The 23,142-nt window shown below is 46.8% G+C and overlaps 1 protein-coding gene across 5 annotated transcripts in view; it reads right to left on the reverse strand.

The window, feature by feature from the left end:
- LOC146782613 (beta-galactoside alpha-2,6-sialyltransferase 1-like) overlaps positions 1–23,142 on the reverse strand; it is a 471,648-nt gene that overhangs the window by 61,531 nt on the left and 386,975 nt on the right. For all 5 annotated transcript variants that reach the window (XM_085636950.1, XM_085636951.1, XM_085636954.1 and 2 more), the window contains 2 exons: positions 7,921–8,022; positions 6,739–6,913 (listed from right to left, as the gene is read on the reverse strand). In XM_085636950.1, coding sequence (XP_085493076.1) covers positions 6,739–6,913; positions 7,921–8,022 — 277 coding nt within the window. The remainder of the gene's footprint in view (positions 1–6,738; positions 6,914–7,920; positions 8,023–23,142) is intronic.

Raw genomic sequence — 23,142 nt, forward strand, 5'->3', positions numbered from 1 at the left:
TATCCAGAGGTCAAACCCAAGGCCCTCCAAGTTCTGCTGCTTCACCTGCCTGTTAACAGGAATCCCAGGGCAGATCACCGGCCTATAACCCATGCTTGGCCATGCCTGAGCTAAAATACCTCTGAAAGCATGACAACAGGCTAACTACCAGCATTGCGTTCTGAATGTTTCTGACACTGCCAAGAAACGTGCGCATAACTAAAGCAACTGGCACCATGCCATAGAATTAACAATTCAGCCTTCTATGAAACAAGACATGCCCTTGTGGCGATCAGAGTAGTGTTCCCTCCAAGCCAGCTGCCCTACCCAGGCAACCCGCACCCTCTTGGCACTGGCACACCCCCGCCGCCCTAGAGTGCCTGGTCGTGTGTGGCCACAACCTACGTTTCATCACTGCGTCCTACCGGGGCATGATGAATCTAACTCTACTGCTGCGTGCCCGATGCACCATCGCAAGTATGCCTTTCCTTTGCCTGCTCAGAGTCTGGCTGCAAAGTTGGATGACATTGACACCCACCCAGGGTGAAAATGGCAGCTTACAGTATCCGGTGCTATAGACGGTCCCCGTACCCTGATGGAACAAAATGCAATTCCCTTGCTCCTGTTGAGCACGAACCCAGAAGCAATTGCTCACCATGGTTCAATACCTTCCTGCTGCTAATCATTTCCTAGCTGAATGTTGACAAATCCATGTTCTGTGAATGCCCTACTTCGCTGCCTGCACCATTCTGCCAGTGCCTAAAAGACCTTTGTCATGCTGCCTGGCCTAATCAATCTTGCCCTGTTCTAGAAGCGCCCGCTTCAGCCGTAGAGCAACCAACTCGCCCGTGACCCCAAACAGGCCCTGATGCGAGACAAACCGGACCAAGGCACAACAGAGAGTGTACTAACTAATAGCAGGTCTAACAGCATCGACAGGCATCCTCAGCTTACAATAGGCGTGATGGAGTGAGGGTTACCAGTGAGAATCAATATGACAGCTTCCCATCTGACCGACCGTGGTGGGAACCACTCCTGTAAATTCTACTACACATGGTCCCAGTTCACCTGTCACTGCCTGGTCGACGTGACCTAGGTACATGGTCCCCTTGCATGGCGGCATGCCATTGAGGCCAACATCCAATCCCCAATAAGTTCCACTATCTGCCTACGCTACAATCCTGCCTGGCGTTCCTTCATGCCCAGATATACCATGTGATGGTTGCTCTCCTCCGTCCTTTGACCCATCCACACCTAGAAGAACAAACACAGCGGGAGGAAGCGGCCAGTGACCTGCCCCAAGACTCTACGAAATCCTCCTACCGCATGATGTGAGAGCTCGCCACCAACCTCTGTCCAGGCCTGCCAAACCCACAAGTATTTGGACCCCTAGTGCTCCAAGCATTGGAGGAGGGGCAGTCCTGTCTGGAGATGTGTGTTATGGAGGACATGTGTCCTATAGTACCTATTGTTTGGGTGCAAATATCAGTACCACGAGTACCTGATGTGTTTACTACTCATAACAGTACTAACAACTCAATCAGCACAGGGCTATTTGCCCCCCGTCTTACAACCGTGTGTGGCAAACAAGGGAGATTAAAGGAAGGCTAACCCCCGTCAGACACAGAAAGACCACCACGTGGCTGTGCCCAAAGACCACTATCCCAGATCAAACAGACCCGATGGAAAGACAACCAGAGCCTGACGCTCTACACCCGCGGATGACCCCAGAAAAACCAATCGTTTCACAATCGAGTAAATCACAACGGACATCCTTACAGCTTCTGAAGGCACCTGTGGTGTGTGTGATATTTACCCACTTCCATGCAAGCCAGGGCCCGCGATGCATACTTTCTTCATGATCGCTAAAGCACACGTCAACCACCCTAGCTGTTCCTTGCCGCTAGGTCGTCCTACCCTAAGGAGCCAAACTCCGCTGCATTGGCCGTTTTTTTTTTTTTTTTATTCAGTGTAAAATCACTGTAACAATAAAATTCATAAAGAATGTTTTTTGCTGCTACTGATTGCGGTAGTATGCAAGTCTGTCACATGTAGTATGGAGGTCCATGACTATTTGCTACTTTCCCAACTGTGATATTACATTTAGTTAATTTCCCTGATGTAGGAATTTAAGTCAGGTGGACCCTTGTTATCACACACAAAAAGGACCCAACCCACCAAGCATTTGCTGTAAATTTCAGACAAAATCAGCTTACAGGTGTGTGTCAAAACCCAACTTACTGGTACTAATTTATCGACCACAGTAGGATAATAACTGCATGTGCCTGCTGAGCTCTGACCCTGTGAGTGCCAGGGCTACCCAGGCACTCTGGGCCTGGGTAGCCCTGCGGGCTACCCAGGCCCAGAGTGGGCTACCCAGGCCCGCTCTGGGCCTGGGTAGCCCGCAGGGATGCCCGTGAACAAATGGGAGCTGACCGAACCCCCCCAAGGTGGCCCACCACAGCAAAGCCACACCGCCCTGATGCAACTCCCCGAAGGTGAGGAACGGGCGAGAGGGGGGTGGATGCACTCACCGTGCAAACAAAGATCGGCAGCTCCCGCGTCACATCCACAAGGCGAACGAGCGGACAAGAGGGCGAGGAGGGGGCGGAGACAGAATATGTACCCCCCTGGCTCCTCCCCGCCGGAAGCAGCTATCTGCTGGGGTCTCCCTTGGTCCATCCCAGGGACACGACCTCCCACCCCTGTGCCTTCCTGTGGCACTAAGGCGGCCGCCCTCAAAGGGGCGGGCCGCTGCGCAACCCCCCCCCGGGCAGCCTTACAGAGCAAGGCGTGTTGAGGAGGAAAGAGGGAGGAATATGAATGGAGAGACGCCCATTCCAGGGCAAATCCCCTAATCTCCCGTACCTGAAAAGTGAATGAATAAAGAGCAAGCAGATAGCATTTCTTTTTTTTCATACAGTGTCCCGGGTCTCACCTGGATGCTGCTGGCCACCTCTGAGATATCCTTCTGGTCTTTAAACACCTGAATGACCACCTTCAGGGCTGCCAGGACCAGCGCTGCCAGCAGTGACAGGGAGCTAATGCAAGCCATACTGCTGCGTGCTGCTGACTCCCTGCGCCTGGCACGAGACACAAAGAGTGGCAGAGAACGCGGGGGATCCGCACGCACGTGCTCTCAACAATACAGCAGCCTGGAGGCGGGACTAAACTTTAAAATGCACAAGTTACCAGCCACCTCCCCCTGCCTGTTGTAGAAGAGGGGTGAGACACTGCAGCTGCCGTCGGCGCTATGTTGGAAGGGCACGGCTTCCAGTTAGTGTTCTTAAATGTGAGGATAATAGCAATTATTGCCTCCACCTAGCCTCGGTATTTTTTGTAGCCTAGCACGGGAGGATCAAGCAAGTGTGCACTATTTAAAATTGCCCAAAAAAAGCAGTGCACTGGCGGGTCAAGTGTGCACTATATAAAATTGAACCCAAAAAAAAGCAGTGTTGGAAGAGAGCTGCCCACCGGGGCCCTTACATTAGAAGACACCTAGCTGCTCCAATTCAGCAATGCTCATAGACTGGATGGGATGCAACCAGTGCTTTAAATGGGCCGGTACTCACCGGTACTGAGTACCGGCACTTCTGAATTTTCTGGCCCTCAGTACCGGCACTTCTCATTCGCCAGGGAGAGTACCGGTACCCTAGTAGATGGCACTGCAGGCTCCGGTTATTTATCTCCTCTAGCACAGGGCAGATGCCACTCTGCTTCTCAGGAGCTTGTAAGAGCGCCAAGCCTCATGCTGAGTCCCTGCTGGAGATTCCAGCAGCGCCCATGTGAATGGCCTGAGCCTGCAGGGGGCAGAGGGCTTACCGTGCGTCACGCTGTGACTAACAGTGCAGGTTCTAGACAGACCCTTCACTGTCGATCATGTGCCCGAGGACTATCCTGCTGAAAGTGCTTTAGCCTCACCCCGCCCCTCTCCATCAGGTGTGTAAATGGGTTGGGATGGGCAATCAGTCAGGATATTGATTGCACTGGCCATTCTAAAGCAGTGACAGCCCAACAAAATCCTCTGCCTTCGCCAAAGCCGGTTTTCTTTTCATCTTTTTGTTCAGGACAGGAGCTGCTTCTCTTTGTGGACTGAAGGAGTAGGGATGGATGTAAAGACATGAGGTGGTTGAGTTTTGAAATCATGAATCGTCTCAGAAATTGTATTTTAACACACATTTCTGTAAAGTCAAATCTGGTGCATTTCTTAACTTTAATTTACCAGACGGCAAATTTAGGGGGAGCATGGAGGGGTGAACAGGAGACAAGTACGGAAAAACCAGGGAGAAAATGTAAGACTTGTGGAGAGTAAGCAAAAGAGGAGCAGAACTAGTGAGAAGTTTATAGGCTGGGTGAAGATTAGAGGCAAGTGGAGATAAAAGGGAGAGAATCAGGACACTCAGTAGATTTTACAGGGAATGTGGAGAGATAGAGCGTGTGCGTGTGTGTGCACGCTTGAGAGCATATAGTATTGTGCCACATAACAGCATGGCATTAAGAAGCAGCAAATATTACAGAACGATAAACTGTTAACATATCATCCTTTTTGGGTTTCATTTTGTGTAATGAGTTAACCTGTTTTGGTTACATAAACACATTTCTCATGTGTTTTTCATAGTTGCTGCAACTGATATAGAAGTCATTATGTATCGTCATATGTTGCCATAAGCCCCGCCCCTAGCCCCGCCCACTCACCACGCCTCTAGCTCATATTAATGAGTACCTGCACTTATTTTTTCCCATTTAAAGCACTGGATGCAACCATGATTGCAGCTCGGTGTATTTGTAAATAAGGCCAAGCACCTTAAAAAGAAAGCCCAAAATGAAACAAATCCTACCAAAAGACGCGCAATTGCTGTGGACATCGAACAGTTTAAAAAAGGTAAATAAATACAATAAACAGAGGGGGAGGCACATTGCATGAGGCAGCGCCAACACAACTGGGGCGGTAAAACGACATGGGAGGGAGGAATGCAATATTTATATGTAAGCAGCCATGGTGCCAAAGCTGAACACAGGCAGACAGTAACAGACCAGATAACCAAGGAAACAAGCATTGGCATAGCTAATAGGTCTCGTATTTGGGACCTTATAAGTGTTTAGCCATGCAACAGTTGCATAACTAAATACTTATAAGGTCCCAAAAGCGAGACCTATTGGCTATGCAAAGCGGCCGTGCGGCCGCCAAAGTGAAAGTAATCACGGTAAAACGCGTTGCGCGCGCCCCGCACATGCACTGTAGCTCTAGGCTGGCCTGGTGGCATTTTTTGGAGCCCTCTCAATAAGTCTCACCAGACCAGCGCATGCGCTGGGTCAGGCGAGACCTAAAAAAGAGTCCCTCTAAGAACACATAAAGGCCAATAGTGGATTGAGACAGTAGTTATTCCCTGCTGCCTGGGAGGAACTGAAGAGAAAAAGGAGGGACAAAGAGGCAGAACTGACCACTAGCACACAATTATTTGTAAAGGACACTGAAACAAACAAATCAAAAGCAGGGGAATGGCTTTACGCCAACATGAGAAATTACAACAGGTCTCGAATGCTTGACCTAAAAATGAGTCTGGCAAACTAAGCATTGTGCCACCTTTTTGCTTCAATTAAGTGTCACACAAAGTGTTATTCTTAAGGCATGTAAACCTCACCTAGAGCAAACTGGGAACATAACAAAATGTCCAGGAAATGCATATTAAAAACTTGCCAGCTACCGAAAAGTTCAGACATTCTCTGCACACACACACACACACACAACAAACAGCAGGTGCAGCATCAGAAGGAAAAATTCAGCCATCCCCTCATCCACACAAAGTAGGGACATTACCCATAGGCAGTTCAGCCGTTTCCCACACACACACAGAGCAAGAACTGCATGTGTCCCTTTACACAGGGCAAAATCTACATCGGAGTGGTCGGTACAGCAGACCACCACACACAGAAATCAGCATCAAAGGTGGTAGGACATATTAGTGACAGTCTATCCTCGTGCCATGCTCATCCATATGCCAGAGAGGCCACACAATGCTAATCACTACTAAATGTCTTTAATTCCCAACTTCCCCCTTGCTTTGGGTTGCAACATTCCCAGACTCCTGTGGGTAAAAGAGATCCTCTCCTCATAAGTCTAAAATGCCCCACTACTTTATAAGCCTCATTGGCAGAACTCTGCACATAGACTGTGATATGCCTCACTATGCCAGCTTTCCCACAGGATCAAACACACTCATCTTACCCCATTTTCATGAGCTGACCACTTTCTTATAAAAATGGCCTCATTGGTCTGAAGCGCCATAGGACCAAACTTCTTCCCTCCCATAGAAAGCTGACATTGACCTCTAACAGAGTGGAACAAAGCCAACTCCCCCATATGTTTGAGATGCTGAACTTCCCAATGACATGAGACTCTGAACGTCACTCCATAAGCCTTGGAGACCAACTCTCCCAACCCCCTACCCGTCATCATAGGGAACTCATAAATAGTTCAAAAATGCTGATTTCAACTCATAGTCTCAGTATAATTGCCCCCTTTGGAGCTACAGACCCAAGATTCTAAACTCCTCCCCATGGTTAGAGATATAATTTGCACACATCAGCTGTCCACCTCATAAAATATGTCCATCTCTACTCATAGGCTTGAGACACTCCACTCTCCCAGAGACAGCTCCTTCTTCCTATGCTAGACACCCATATTGCCCTTTCCAGCCCCGAGACCCCTCAATGCTATCACAGCTGACCGATGATCCTCATTGTTCTATCCGTTCTCACCCAAAAAACCTGATGAAGGTGGGTTCCGTTGGATAGGCTCAGCCGCGTTCTCCTGGATGATATCCCACAGCCGCCACTGGAATTGGGGGTGTAGGATGTAGAAAGGTTGGTTCGGATGCTTCTGTCTGTATTCCTTGTATGGTGTGAAGATTGGGTAATCTGGCTTCTTTAACCACTGATGGAGAAAAAAAGGACAAGAAAGGGTCTGAAGCATCTTATCACCCACTTCACCCTCCACAGTTGGCAGCAAATAGCGCTGTATTGTATCTGGTGGGTACAAGTGCGGCTCTTTCGCCTGTGATACCCGTAATCCACTCAACGTTCCCTTCAAGATTTATAGCTGAGTCCTGATTTGCAGATATTTCACAGCGCGGTAAACACAACACACTTTCGACGCCAGTATCTGCTTCTCAGTAATTTTCATTTATTTTTTTATTTTTTAAGGGGGTGCCCCCTCCGTGGCCTTGCTCCTCTTCCCACCCTGACCATGGTCATTTCGCCACCTTAGCTGCAGAACTGCTAAATTAAGTGCTGCAGTGTAGGCGGCAAAAATATCTGCATAGCACACTGACTACTGTTGCAGTGCTGGGATACAATGCTACTCCCATTCTGATATCCCCGCATATCTCTCCCAATGCATATGAGGCCTGAGAGCCAACTCTCTTTCCTATTGCAGTAGCACAGCTTGACAAAGCAAAGACTGAGATGAATTGAAGCACCTCCATTCATCTCTTTCTGTTGTTTTCAGTGGGTACTCTAAGTTCATTTGGTATGCCCAGATGTAGGCCCCATAGTTCACTGTGCTATATAACTCAAACTGCTCTTTGCTACTAACAAGCCTGAAGCCTATCTGGAGTAGCTTGTATTTCTGTTCAGATGGGCCATGGCCTAGCAGGTCAAGCACTACTTCCATTTTAGGGTGGAGCTAAGAATGTTTTGCAAATGGCTGGTCCTTGTCTGTTATGGCAGAAGTGGACCATACAATGGTCTAGAATACGACCAAGAGTAATTACAAGTGGCTGAGAATATTTGAAGCATTTCATCCAACTTCTTTTGTTTTGCCCAATCCTTTTATTCCAGCTATCTACAATAAAATAAGAGTAACGTCTGGACCACAGCATTGGTTTGCAACGAGAAAGTCCTAGACTAGTTTCAAGCAGCAGGTTAGCGAAGGCCACTTACCTCATTAAGGTTTGCAGAGTATGGTGCAGGATCCCAGGCCACCAGAATCCCAGCCGTATAGAGAGGATTGTCCAGGAACCTGTGGCTCTCAGACGCCATCACCTGCCAATGAATTACATAGTACATCAGGGTCCATACTTACGGGACTTGAAATTTGATCAACTATAGAGCGCAGCTACTGACATTCATAGGACAGTAGTGTGTGGATCAAGAACAGCGCATTATTAGTGACCAATTGTCCGAATCTGTGCGAGTGCAAACATGGACCTGTCTGTGTGTCTGCATGCATGCATATCTGTATATAGGTTCATTTGTCTGAAAACACACTTTTGAGTGTAGGTAGAAAAACCCAGTAGACTGGCACAGACAACACAAAATGCATCAGCTTCTTCTACTTTCCACTAATTTACAGTATCTTCCCAACCTGGTCAGAATTCACATTCTGTCATTTTCCCACCAAATGGTACTATTCTGAGCCCGGGAAACTCCTATTATTAACCAGTTTCACTAGAAAACAGTATAATTATGAGGCTCTTGCCTTTGCAGAAACAAAGAAAATATGAGGCAGCTTATTCCTTATATATTGTCCTAGAAAATAACATTTCAGCAGTGATCTTTTGCACACATTTGCATGCGCTACAATTGTGGATTAGTTTCTCTGAAACTACTTTGTCTACACATCCAGCTTCGCACAACATTATCAAGATGCCTTGAACATCATGTACTAGGACTCTCTACTCACTAGGTACAAGTCATCCTATCTCCATCCACGACGCAACAGCGCTATCCACATATACATAACATCACTAATCTAGCATGCACACCGCATAAACTGCTTTTTATTATACATAATAGGCATCCCAATAGATTGGTAGAGGAGGCACTTGTGCTTACACCGAAGGTGAGAAATCATCACGCACCGGCCTGACATTCTGTGAGGGGTGTCCAGCTCAAGACCAAGATGGGGTCCTTCACTCTATCCGATTAGGTATTGGGGTTGGATCGTCCCTTGGGAGGATTCTTGGCTCTACACCTAGACACCCTCTAGGTACACTTAGAGTAGGGTCTGCATCGTAGTAGTATGTTAGATTACCGCATTACATATATGCCTGCATATATTTATTGCTTTAGCACCATGGTAGAAATGTATCTACTGTTTACCCTGTTGGTGCTTGCAATCTCCTTTATTTGCTTCTGTCTCCTAATCATTGCAGCACACATATTTTATGCAAGAATAACATTGGTTTAATAAATATTATTGGAAACGTCCCACAGTGTATTCTCTGTATATTTCTCTGAGTGACTGAGCGAAAAGTTCTGTACTCTTCTTCTGATTTCTGAGGAATCAGAGTTGTCAAGTACACCCGTGAACCCCCACCTGTGTATGTACGAGTCGTACCCCCACCCGTGTATGTACGAGATGTACCCCCACCCGTGTATGTACGGTGCGGACCCCCAGCGCGTAGCACTGGGGGTCCGCACCGTACATACTTACGCGCTGGGGTCCGCACCGTACATACACGGGTGGGGGTACGTCTCGTACATACACGGGTGGGGGTACGACTCGTACATACACGGGTGGGGGTACACGGGTGGGGGTACGACTCGTACATACACGGGTGGGGGTACGTCTCGTACATACACAGGTGGGGGTACGACTCGTACATACACGGGTGGGGGTACACGGGTGGGGGTACGACTCGTACATACACGGGTGGGGGTACGACTCATACATACACTACACGGGTGGGGGTACGTCTCGTACGTATGCGGGCACATGTCTCCATGGTTGGTATTGAAGTTCGCTCCGGACGGTCTTTTTTCCATACGGGTGTACATTCGGACGGACGGGACAGATCGTACTTGCGCGCTCAGACTTCATTTTTCTGATTCGTACGGATAATTGTCTGGGGACGTGTCGGACACTTTTTCCGACCCGAGGACGTGTGGGGGAATTTTCCCAATGCGATTCGTATGGACTTTTTCCCATACGAATCGTACTTGCCAGTTTGTACGGTACTTGTACGATTCGTACGGAAAAAAATCCGGATACGATTCGTACAGGGAAAATTTTTCCAGGATCAGAATCGGCACCTAAGTGTGTATCGTCTGTCTTCCTTCTAGTCACAATATAGACTTGTGTTATCACTGCAAGAAGTTTTCTACAAGGACTCTGCGTGATAGAGGGAGGATTCTCCTTCAAGTGGTGCTGGAGAGAGGAGTGCTGGAGAGAGGATTAGCCCATTTGGAAAGTGGCCTTGGGAGTCAAGAGCCCTCCTCTCATCAGGAACGTCGACGCCAGCATCATTCTGCCTCTTAAGCATTGAAAAAACGGCAAGTTCCAGACTGTTCGCCGTCGACGTCGTTACCGCCGTCGAAGAAAAGGCCTACACAGTCTCTGACGTCGAGACGGCGTGAGTCTCCGTCGTCGAGAAAGGCTTCGACGTCGAAGCGGACTACCTCAGGCTCAAGGTATGTTCAGGATGCGGGTCAATCGATGTCTAAGCACCCATCGACGTCTAAACACCCATCGACGTCGAGGCATTCTCCGTCGCCTCACCGTAGGTCGACGCCGAGAAGTTTGCCGATGGCAAAGAAACCTCGAGACCAGTCGATGTCGAGAGCATTGAAGTCGACGTTGAGGAGGCGAGAGCACTCGCCGTCGAGATCACCACAACGCCATAGACGGTCGACGTCGAGGTCCCCTTTGAAGAAGGTGAGGTCGCCGTTGAGGACGGCGAGGTCCATAACTCCTGCCACGCATCGCCCCACGTCGGGGGAGAAGCACGGGTCGACATCAAAGGAAATGCATACGTCGACGTCGAGGCCATCGACGTCGAGGGACAAAGAGCCTGCTGCTGCCTCGGAGGAGAGTGGAGCTGCATCTTGTTCGCCCTCAAGGACTTCTTCGTCTCCAGGACTCCATATTGTCCAGGTTTCACCAGAGGGCTCTCCGGTGATTGGTGAAGAGCCTCGGCGTAAAAAGTCTAAAGCCCTCAGTAGCCCGGGTTCGGACTATTCCCGTACCTACTCTCCTTCACGCCTGCCAAGATCTCCGTCACGTACTGAGGCACCACAGAGATTACCATGAAGGTCAAGATCGCCAACGGTGGTGTCTTCTAGAAGAAGGAGTCCGCGCAGATCGCGCTCTCCACGTTCCCGTCATGTCCGTTCAAGGGACAGATCTCGCTCTTATCACTCTTCATCGAAGAGAAGGCGAAAGAGGTCTCCCACTTGGTCTTCTTCTTCTACCAGATCCTCAAGGAGAGATTACTCTGCAACTTTCACTTCTACACCTCCATCAAGAGTGTCTCCAGTTGTTGATCTCATCACCTTCAATGAGCTACTCTGTAGAGGAGCGAGTAAGCTAAACATTACTATGTCAGCACCTACTGTTTCCTCTTCGGTGATTTTTGAGACTCTCCATCACCGTTCTTCAGTCAGGCCTTTACTGCCTCTTGTCCCTGGCATTATTGAGCTTGCTACGCAGAATTTTCCAACACCAGCAATGGTGGGTTCTGTGCCCTCCCGGATAGCGAAGAAATACAAGGCTCCTGATCAAGATCCACTATTTCTTCGCTCTGATCCTCCTCCAGATTTCATCATTGTGGCAGCGGCTAGGAAGACGCACTCTTCTATGTCTTCCTCCTCGCCACCTCCAGATAGGGACAGCAAATTGATGGACTCTATGGGTAGAAAGATGTGCAACACATCAACATCTTTCATGAAAGTCGCCAGTGCCTCCGCTCAGCTGGGGAGATATGATAGATCCTTGTGCGATTCTCTGGGCCGTTTTGCGGACAAACTCCCTAAAGAAGATCAGCAAGATTTTCAGGAAATACTGCAAGAGGGAGGTCTTGTGGCGAATCAGATTATTAGAGCTTCCGCTGATTCGGCTGATCTGGCTGCCCACGGGTACTCCCACGGTACAGCGCAAGATTACCAATCTACCATTCAATGGGTCTTCTCTCTTCGGTCCGCATGCGGACGATAAAATTGCGAAGATGAAAGTGGAATTGGACACAGTGAAAGCTGTGGGGCTGGAGAAGAAGAAAGAATTTCGCAGGCGTTTTCGCTCCTACGATAAACGCCCATTTCAGCAGAGGGGTCAAACCACTCAGTGGTCGTCGCAGGGTCATCAGGAGCAACAGAGGTCTCATTTTCACCAACGAAGACCAGGAAGAGGAAGAGGGAACAATAAGCAGCAGACCTCTACCTCAAAGCAACCATCAAAGCAATGAGGGAGTGCTTCCTCTAAACACGTTGTCCACTCCGGTAGAAGGAAGTATCGCTGGTCATCTGGAGGAGTGGAGACATATAACCGACGACAAATGGGTGTTAAATATTGTGAAGAATGGTTATCTGCTATGATTCAAGACCCCACCGCCATCGATTCCTCCGAGTGGCAGACTCCGCTTGTGTCATCCTATTTTACACGAGGAAGTTAACAATCTTCTGCAAAAGAAAGCCATAGAGTATGTTCCTATTCATCAGAGGCGCCAGGGGATATACTCTCGATATTTTCCTAGTCAAAAAAAGAGGTCCTTCAGTGGAGTACAGACCAATTCTGGACCTACGCAGCTTGAACAAATATATCTGCAAAGAGAAGTTTCGGATGCTTGCTCTGCAGCAGATCTTCCCTCATTTACATCAAGGAGACTGGATGTGCTCCATAGATCTGCAGGACGCCTATTTTCACATTCCAGTGTCCAAAAAACATCGGAAATTTCTCAGTTTTCAGGTTGCTCGGTGCCATTATCAGTTCCGAGTTCTACCATTCAGACTCAAGTCAGCCCCAAGGACTTTTTCAAAGTGCATGGCAGTGGTGGCAGCTTTTCTTCGCAGGTGAAGAATATTTATGTATCCATACCTGGACGACTGGCTTCTGAAGAGTTCCACACCAGCCCTACTTCAATTGCATCTCTTCTACAGTCTCCAGATTCTGAACAAACTGGGCCTACGAGTCAATTTAAAAAAATCGATTTTCAACCCAACTCAGAACATTCATTACCTAGGATCATCGCTAAACACCGTGGAGGCAAGTGTCCTTCGGCGGAGAGATTTTCATCGATCAGGATGAAATGCCAAGCACTCCTACGGACTTTCCACCCGACGGTCAGACAAGGGTCCTCACTCCTGGGGTCCATGGCTTCCTGCATTTTCATCGTCCCCAATGCTCGATTGCACATGCGTCCCCTGCAGCAGGCTCTACAAGACCAGTGGGTGCAAGCATCAGGTAGTTGGGAGAATCAGATTACTCTTCCCCAGTCTGCCAGGGACTCCATCAGGTGGTGGACAAAGAGGTTGCATCTAATGAAAGGTGTTCCCTTCCATCAAGAGACTCCGACTCAGACCATAGTTACGGATGCCTCCCTGCAGGGTTGGGGTGCTCATATGGATCACCTTCAAGTGCAAGGGCTATGGTCGGACACAGAGAGGGGATATCATATCAACTTACTGGAACTGAGGGCCATCCAGCTAGCTCTCAAGTCCTTCTTCCCGCTCTTTGATCCAACTCCCTCTTGATTCAGACAGACAACACCACGACGATGTTTTATCTGAACAAGCAGGGAGGCACCAGGTCCAGAATTCAGTCCCAGGAGGCACAAGCAATTTGGAAGTGGTTACTGGCAAGACACCTCACCATCACGGCGGTCCAAGTCCCGGGCGTTCTAAACGTCCAGGCAGACTTCCTAAGCAGAGAGTTCGTAAAAGCGCATGACTGGGTGCTAAACAACGAGGTAGCTCAAGACATCTTTCGAAGATGGGGGATTCCGGACATAGACTTGGTCGCAGGCGCAACAAACGCCAAATGCCCCGTCTAGGCATCCAGGTTTCACCAACCAGGTTCAAGCGGGAATGCTCTATTGATAAGATGGTCTCAGAGCTTACTCTACGCTTTTCCTCTGCTACCTCTCATCCCGGCAGTGATCACCAAGTTCTACAAGACCAACTCCAGGATGATTCTGATCGCTCCGGAGTGGCCGCACCAGTGGTGGTACCCGGACCTTCTACAACTCTCCGAGGTCCCAGACCGGAGGTTGCCTTGCCGTCCGGACCTGCTGTCCAAGAGCCAATGGAGAGTGTTTCATCCCAACGTTCCTTCCCTCAGGCTGACAGCATGGCTCCTGAAGTCTTGCAGTATGAACACCTAGACTTGCCGGCGGACTGTATGAACATCCTTAAGGAAGCTAAGAGACCTTCTACTAGGGCTTCCTACGCTTTCAAGTGGAAGCGGTTCTACATATGGTGCTTGAATAATGGTCATGACCCAGTTAGAGGTCAAGAACAGGTCATTCTGCCGTATCTTTTATATCTGGCTAAGTCGGGCCTGCAATTCACATCTGTTAAGGTACACTTAGCAGCAATTACGGCATATAGGAAATCAACTACGCAGGGTTCTTTTTTCAAGATGCCAGTGGTGAAAGATTTTCTTGAAGGGTTAAAAAAGGTGTATCCACCAGTACGAGCCACTTCTCCTCCATGGAACTCAATGTGGTCCTTACCAAACTGATGGGAGCACCTTTTGAACCAATACACAAGTCCTCCCTGCAGCACTTGTCCTGGAAAGTAGCCTTCTTGGTGGTTATTACGTCTGCTCGTAGAGTCAGCGAGTTGCAAGCATTGTGTTGTAAGGAACCCTACACTGTGTTTCATTCAAATAGGGTGGCTCTAAGGACTCATCCTAGTTTTCTGCCTAAGTTTGTCTCAGATTTCCACATTAACCAGGGAATCACTTTACCTACTTTTTTCTATAATCCTTCTACTCCCCCTGAAAGCGCCTTACACTCCTTAGATCTTAAGAGAGTGTTGAAGTTTTATCTGGACAAGACGAAAGATATAAGAAAGACGGACCGACTATTTGTCAATTACGGTCTGATTAATACTGGTTTAGCAGCGTCTAAGAGGTCCATTTCAAGGTGGATAGTCTCCTGCATTTCTTTGGCCTGTCAGTTGGCTAATAAATCTCTTCAGGGAAAGCCTAAAGCACATTCAACCAGAGGAAAGGCCTCTACTACGGCCCTCCTCAGGAACATTCCCATAGCAGAAATCTGCAAAGCAGCTACATGGCGGTCTGTTCATACTTTTTCTCGCTATTACTGCTTAGATTCAGATGCTCAGGCAGATGCTCAAGTAGGTCGGGCATCTCTGAGAAATCTGTTTGGTTGATTGTCTGTTTTCAACTATATCACTGCCCTTTTATTTCTAGTACTGAATGCGTAGATGCTTGTAAGCCTTAAAGGCAAGGTGCCAGTTGTCTTTTCTGTACTAAGACAGTTATTCTTATGCATCCTATGGGCCAAACTGCCTGCAATTACCTGTTCTTCCTTATTTTTGGAAAATAAATGAGTCGTGTTTGAAACTATTATAGTGTATGGTCTCTATTACAAGCAGTCTTGAGAGACTTATTTTTATATAAGTAAAACTGATGTAATTTTGGCGGTTAGCACTATTTGTTTTGGACTGTTTGATGGGGCTTCATATTTACATATATGTAGGTATGTTCGTGGCAGCTCTGTGGACTTGCGGACTTGCCTTGCCTGGACATTGAGTGCAGGATTGCGAGGACAAGCGGCCTCAGTTCCAGACACAGCTTGTGCCTCTTCCCGTCAACCTCCCTCCCACCTGCCTGCCGCCTTTAAACTGCTCGAGGCCCCCGCTTCGCGGGAGCCGCTCGTGGCAGCTCTGTGGACTTGCGGACTTGCCTTGCCTGGACATTGAGTGAGGGACTGCGAGGACCAGCGGCCTCAGTTCCAGACACAGCTGGTGCCTTTTCCCGTCGACCTCCCTCCCACCTACCTGCCTGCAGGACGCGCGCGGGCGAAGCCTGGGCCAAGGGCGGGCCCGTTTGAGCCCGTTCGAGACGTAGAGGATGGGACGGGCCACCCCTTAACATCGGCGACTAAGGTTAGTGTACAGGTTGTAAAACCATGCCTAACCTTCCAAGAAAACTATGCCAGGTGGATTAACAGTAGGCACTTTGGACCAGTTTCTTGTCAGAGCTTCGTCCGTCTTGGCGCATGAAATCGAACTAACAGAAAAAAGATTATCGTTGGACATTGCGCTCAGTAAACGATCTTCCCTGGGTAGATTAGCCTCGGCTAGTTCCCCCTTGGCCCCTTCGGTACCTGCCACGGGTGCAGTGATAGACCCCGATGAAAGAGAGGAGAACTCCCCTTTACAGACGGATGGATGTCGGGCTGTTTTGCAGTCATGTAACACCCAGACTACTACCACTGCAAACTCCATTTTGAACACTAAAGACTCTGGGTCACTGTTACCGTGTGTTAAGACTAGATCTGCCCATAGTAACAAAGCTGGGGAGTGTCACCAAGCAGTAAGTAGGACACACAAAAGGAAGTGGAGTGGAGCACAAACACAAATAAAGGGAAGGAAAGCTAAAGTTATGAAAATGAATGGCCCTTCAGCTCCAATACCTCCAACCAGCCCCATTATGTGCCATCCAATCGTTGAAACAGACGTGCACCCCCGAGCCCCACAGTGGATGTATTGACAGATGAATTGGGACCCACTTTTTGGAGCAAGTTGGAGGACATTTTAAAAAAGATTTGCCTCCCAATCTATGACAGACTAGACATTATTGAAAGTAGATTAGTTTGTCTAGAACTTGCTGTTGCATCTGGCCAATTGCGGGGTGGTGTGTGGGTAAACGGAGTAAATAACATCGAAAAGGTTTCAATGGAGAAAACAGGAATCATAGTGGCTCCAGTTTCCTCTCAGGGGGGAAGGAAAAAAAATGATGATAAAACTACGGGTTCTGGCGTTATACCTTTACCCATCGATAAGCTTCCAGTAGAACCTACTAATTCACCCCCTCTTAGCGATAGGGTAGTGGTAACAGAAGTTCCGAGACTTGCAACTCAGTCTCAACTGGCGAGGGATGCTACTTCCTTTGCAATGGACCCTTAAAATTTTTTACCATGCATTGATCTTCCACCGGATTCTACTCCGTACGTGGTGGTTCTTGCGGGTGTCCCCCAATTGTGTCAGGAAAAGGGGGAGAAGTATATGGAGCTTAAGAACAAATGTATCTTTTGGCTTAAATCAAATCGCCCTCTCCCCCCTCACGTATCTGCGGAAATATTGTTTGTGAGAAGAGTGGATTGGGTTGGGGTGCGGAGTAAGTCAATAGATGGTGATTGTATAATTATTAATTTTAGAGATCGGAGGGCTGTTGATTATATTTGCAAATGGGCCTATAAGGACACAAATACTGTGATGCAGACACTACCCTTGACCTTTTTTTACCCAGTAATAGTTCCAGCACCCAGGAAATTGTTATCAAATAGAGGGGTTTGGAACAGGAATAACGTAATGGGTCTTACAGATTTTAATAGATTTGAGGTATTGTCGGGATTGGAGGATTGTGACTGACGTCGATCACCACCACCAGAAAGCTGTTTAAGGGTTATGCAGGTGAATGAAGAGAATCTATATGAAGACATACCCCGAATTCCAGGTGTGAACCAATCAAGTTTAGAGAAAATAGTTCAACCAGTACAGGAATGTAATGTAATGGCGGCTCAACCATCCATAACTGAATTGGATGTAGGTACAGGGGGGGTTGAAAATGTTTATAGCAAATCCAATAGAACTCCCTCCTTGTCACTGGTATCTTGGAATGTGGCGGGTCTCGGTTCCAAATTGAATTTGGTCGATTGGACTACTTTTGTTGATAGATATGATATCTGCCTCTTCCTAGAGACCTGGATGGTGGAACCTGCCTTTCATGAGGGGTATGTGAATTTCTTTGTGCCTGCAATAGAAAGGAAAGAGGACGGCCAATGGGAGGATTAGTCATTTGGGTCAAACAGGCACTAAGTTGTAATATGCGACAACTCCCGGTCTTAAATAAAGACATTTTGGCGGTGACACTTAGCTTCTCGTCCGGTGGTAGTCTAGATATTTTTAATGTTTATGCAAGAGGGCTCCCAGGAGGTAAAAAATCTATGGTAATTTCTGCCCTGGACAATTTAATTGAGACCTTACCAATTAACTCATTCCCGCTTATTGCAGGGGATTTTAATGTTACGTTCGAACCGCTAGGTTACGAGGACCAAAAGATAACGGAGGAGGAAGACTCCAGATGGGGTATTCCCCAACTTGAGTTGGTACCCATAAAAAAGTGGACTGAAGCGGCTATACAACTTAAGGGCTTATGTATGGGGAATAATTTAAGGGCAGCCAATGGGCGTACACACTCTGATAGGCAGGGTAGTATTATGTATGACAACGGCCATAGGTCTAGCCGAATAGATTACTTGCTTGTCCATTTGAAATTATTTCATTGCCTTATGGACATGGCTGCCATTATACGCCTAGAGAGCGATCACAACCCACTTACCTCTTCTTTCAAACTGGAAATAGATAGAGCGGGAGTAGGCAATTATGATAGTATAGTCCCCGAAGTAGCCCTAGCAAATGATGAGAGACACCTTAAGTGGAGCAAGGTCGCTGAGTACCCCGAGACCTTGACGCTAATTAGGGAAGATGTAAATAAAGCATTGATAGATTTGGGATCCCTCGTGAAGACTGCTGACCCCCAGTCCTGTATTGTCCAAGTGCATGAAACACTCTTTGATCAGCTAAAGACTTATTTTTGTAAACCGGGCCTTGGAAATAAGAAAAATAGAAGGAATGTAGAAAGTTGGTACAATGCGGCTTGTAAACAAGCCAGATTGAATCTGGGTGTAGCAATAAAGAAGCGAGATCTCGTTTTGGTAAGAGTGTCGAGGGGGCTGTATAAGAAGGTCCAGAATGAGGCGAAGAAGTTATGGGATAGATGTAAGTGGCAGGAGTTGAAAGACGCATGTAAAGCCAAGAATCCTAAATTGTTTTGGGATATATTTAAATGGGATAGGGGGGGTGTCCTGAACGCCCACAGAATAATGTTGCGCAACATTTGTGGGTAGAGTATTTTAAACCACAATATGCACGCAGTGAAAGTTATGAGTGTGGTAACACCACCCAATATACATCTTATAAAGATGTTACCTTTAGTTTGAAAGATGTGGACAGGGCTCTAGAGACTGTAACAGATGGCAGGGCCCCAGGTATGGATTGCATCCCCGCAGATGTTTTCTTAAATGATAAGCAAACATGGCGGGTATATATAGCTCAATTGGCAAATGCTATAGCCCTGGGCGGGGCTGTTCCTCCCTCATGGAAGGGGGCAGAAATAGTGCCGGTTTATAAAAAGGGGGATAAGGCTGTTGTAGGTAATTACAGGCCTATCAGCCTGATTGACTCCATTAAAAAAATTATGGGAAGGCTAGTCCTATTTAAAATGCAGGATTGGATGGATGACAACAATATCTTGAGTTCATTACAGGCGGGATTTCGTAGGAAAACTAGCACAATTGATCAAGTTTTTCGGTTTGTAACCTTGTACTGGCGCACTGTGGTTCTAGGGAAAGGGTCTTTGTATGCAGTGTTCGTGGATTTGATGGCAGCCTTTGACCTAGTCCCACGTGGCAAATTATGGCAGGTTTTGAAAGATTTGGGGATGGCCTCGGAACTTCTAACGTTGATCGTCCTCATGCATGAGGACACTTTTGCACAGGTGCGGTGGGGATTACAGGGGGAGGTTACTGAAGCCTTCCCCGTTGAGCGGGGGGTGCGGCAGGGGTGCGTAATGGCGCCTACCCTGTTCTCGCTCTTTGTCAATGGGGTGGTGGATTACCTTTCTCTGACCCCCACTGACGCCCCGGTGCTGGATGGTATTCGCATCCCTGTCCTCATGTTTGCGGACAACACTTTATTCATCTCTAAAACTCCCTGCGGCCTTCAGAAAGCCCTGTTGCGCTTTGAAGATTTCTGTCGCCTGCATGGGTTGGAAATAAACACTGCCAAAACTAAGTTCATGGCGTTTAATGAACACAGATCCTTTAGAGGCAATATAGTCATGGATAAATGCCCATTAGAACAGGTGGACGCTTTTACTTACCTAGGGGTGACTTTGCAGAGGGACATGCGTTGGAATAACCATATTAATTTGGCTGTCCTTAAGCATCAGCAACAAGCAGGTTGTCTCTTGCAAAAATTCAAAACTTCACAGACAAAACCTATTCGCCCAGCTCTCGAGATTTATGGGATGAAGGTATTGAGTTCAGCCCTATATGGAGCCGAACTATGGGGCTTTGAAAATGTAACTCGTTTGACCAAGGTGGAAAATGAATTTTTTCGCAAGATGACCGGTGTCCCACAAAGTACCCCTTTAATTCCCCTAAAATGGGATATAGGTAGAAAAGGGATTAAAGATTTGGGGCCATATATAGGTAGGGACACATTTACCACTTCATAAATACCGAATTTTACCGATTCGGTATTTATGAAGTGGTAAATGATATGTAGGTAATTGGTCGGTAAATATTACCGATTCGGAATAATTCGGTAATTACCGAATCGGTATTTACCGATTCGGTAATGAGGCATACCTTCCCATTGATGGGAAGGTATGCCTCATTACCGAATCGGTAAATACCGATTCGGTAATGGGGGGAACACATGCAAGGGTGTCAGGGTGTCACATTGACACCCTGTTGCACCCCTGAAACGGCCATGTGTGCACATGTGGCACATTGCACACTTGTAGGCGCTATGAAATGCATTTCACCATCCATACTTTATTTACCACCAACTATTAGTTGGTGGTAAATACCGACTCCAAACATCACCCACACACTCCCCCTACATCTCATATCTGTATTCGGAATTTACCGAATCGGTAAAATTACCGAATCAGTAATTTTACCGATTCGGTAAATTCCGAATACAGAAATTGTCCCCCTACATACCAAAAGCCAAAATACCGGTCGGTAACGGTATAATTACCGAAAATCGGCCGTTACCGACCGGTATTTGGCTTCCTACATGAGGCTCTTAGTAATTTTGCGCCCATTGTTATACTGGTGTAGAATATGGAGCACAGAGGAATTAACGCAATATGCTCAAGGCCTCATGGATATCATTAATAATGATCCTTTCTAAAAATAAAATGGCTGAGGGAGATTAGATCCCTATTAGGGAAGATGGGAATGGCAGAACTGGGGGATAATCCTCAAAATGCAACCTTCCCAAGTAAACAAATTCTGAAAGCAAGATATTGGGAAATGGTGCACCATTCAACAATGTTGGAAAAGCTATCAACAAATCTCACGGGTCGTTTTCTTGAACTTAAGACCAGGCCTCTGTTTGAAGAATATTGGGATTTTATTGAAAGACCTTATGATCGCAAATTGTATTTTCAATTTAGGGTTGGTACCCTCCCAATTAGGCAGTTTATGGTGAAATGGGAGGGGTCTCCAAGTGACAGATGCCCCTGGTGTCCGGCCCAACAAGAATCTGTCAGTCATATCTTGTTTAGCTGTCCTCAAAATCTTGCACCTCGCCGAATCTGGATAAAACCCATTTGTCGGCTCATGGGCACTCGGAGGTATGTTGATGCTCTGAGAATTTTAAGTACAGATTCTAACCCTACAATTGCGATAGCTGTGGCGAAATTTCTCAAATGGGCCTGGTCAATTCGTTCTAAACTACTGTCCTTACTTAGAGTATAATTGTATAAAAAAGGAGTACGTGATGTAACCATACAGCTAAATAGCCATATGTGATACATTAGATTAGTTGCTTCATAAGGTTCTGTGTTTATGTGCTGCGATGGAGATTGGTATCCATTACTGATTGAAATGTGTTAGCTATGATGGATTAGTTTTAGATTATAGTAAATTGGGAAATTTTTAAAGATATCGTAGTTTGAAATTAATTGTCGAGAGTTGCCTCCTGGAATTTAATGTTATTTTTAACTATTTTTGTATTTTTGGAAATTCGTCGTATTTTGAATAATTGATGTATTTTTTTTGTGTGTTTATGATGTACTTTGTTGACTCAACCGTCGAATAAAGTTATGATGATGATGGTATGCATACATTTGTAGGTGTATGAGGTTGAAAGTCTTTATCTACTTTATGTTCTGGGCATACACCTGTATATGTATGTACATATATGTATGTTTTATATATATACATATATATATTGCTATATGCTCCGGGATCCCGCACGTGGGCGGGGATAATTCACTGCTTATGACTTTGATGAGTATACCCCTGGAAGAGAACTAGGATTACAGGTAAGTAACTTATCCTACTCCGACATACACAGGTTAGGAGCAGCAGAAATGCACACACAATATGAAGATTTGGTGAAAATTTACAGAAATCTTAACACAATACATAATGCGAACACTTATAGTTTAACCTGTGAGGGCTACTCAGGCTGCACAACCTCAATTGGCTATCACGGGTTTCAGCCCTCAAACACTGAATGCCATATTGGGAAGAATTCCCACCAGTCGGTAACAAGTACCATTCTGGATAGTACAAAAAGTAGCATCGCTTGAAGCATTTTTTCCTACATAGGGGCCCACAGGAAAAACACAGAATTCTGACAATATGCTTGACAATCGGGATGGCTCCCCCGATAGAAGATTGTGCCACTTGGGGTACAGTCTTTGCTGCCATTTAGTCCAGAACTCATGGCACCCCCTTCAATAGAAGTAATACCAGATGTATTGAAACAAATACAGAATGAGTACGGAGCAGAACCTACCCTGAAATGTAAGGCTAAAGCTAATAGGCAATTGTGCCCAGGTTTCTGAAATTATGTTAAGCAACATAAAAGGGGAGGCAGCCGTGATGGCTATACACAAACGCCTGAGGGGACTCTCTCCAATACAACAGAAGAGGGAGTTACCTAAGATTATCTCAGAAACATATGCTTCCTTAGGAAGAAATAATCTGGGATCCAGAACAGGAAAAGCAGTGGTTAAGGGTAATTCCGAAAAGGATAACTATGACCAAGCACCTGATTCTTCCAAAAAGAAATGAGACAATAAACAGAAAAATAACAAATGAAATAAACAACAATCACGGAGTGGGTCTCCTCAACAGAAGCACACTGAAAAGAGATACAATCTCAGACCCCATGATAACATTAGAAAACCTGACAGGTATCAGGGTAATGAGAAACGTTCCTCTCGTTACTTTCAGGATCAATCTGAGAAACGCTCGGAGAGAGGAGGATGGTCAGAGCAAAGATCAGAAGAGCGAACAGAGCCTAAAAAAGGGACGCATCTCACTTCAGACTACATCATCAAACATAAATAAACAAAAATCGATGAAACCTCAATAAAAAAATTAAAAA

The sequence above is a fragment of the Triturus cristatus genome, chromosome 12 (assembly GCF_964204655.1).
Source record: "Triturus cristatus chromosome 12, aTriCri1.1, whole genome shotgun sequence".
NCBI lineage: Eukaryota > Metazoa > Chordata > Amphibia > Caudata > Salamandridae > Triturus > Triturus cristatus.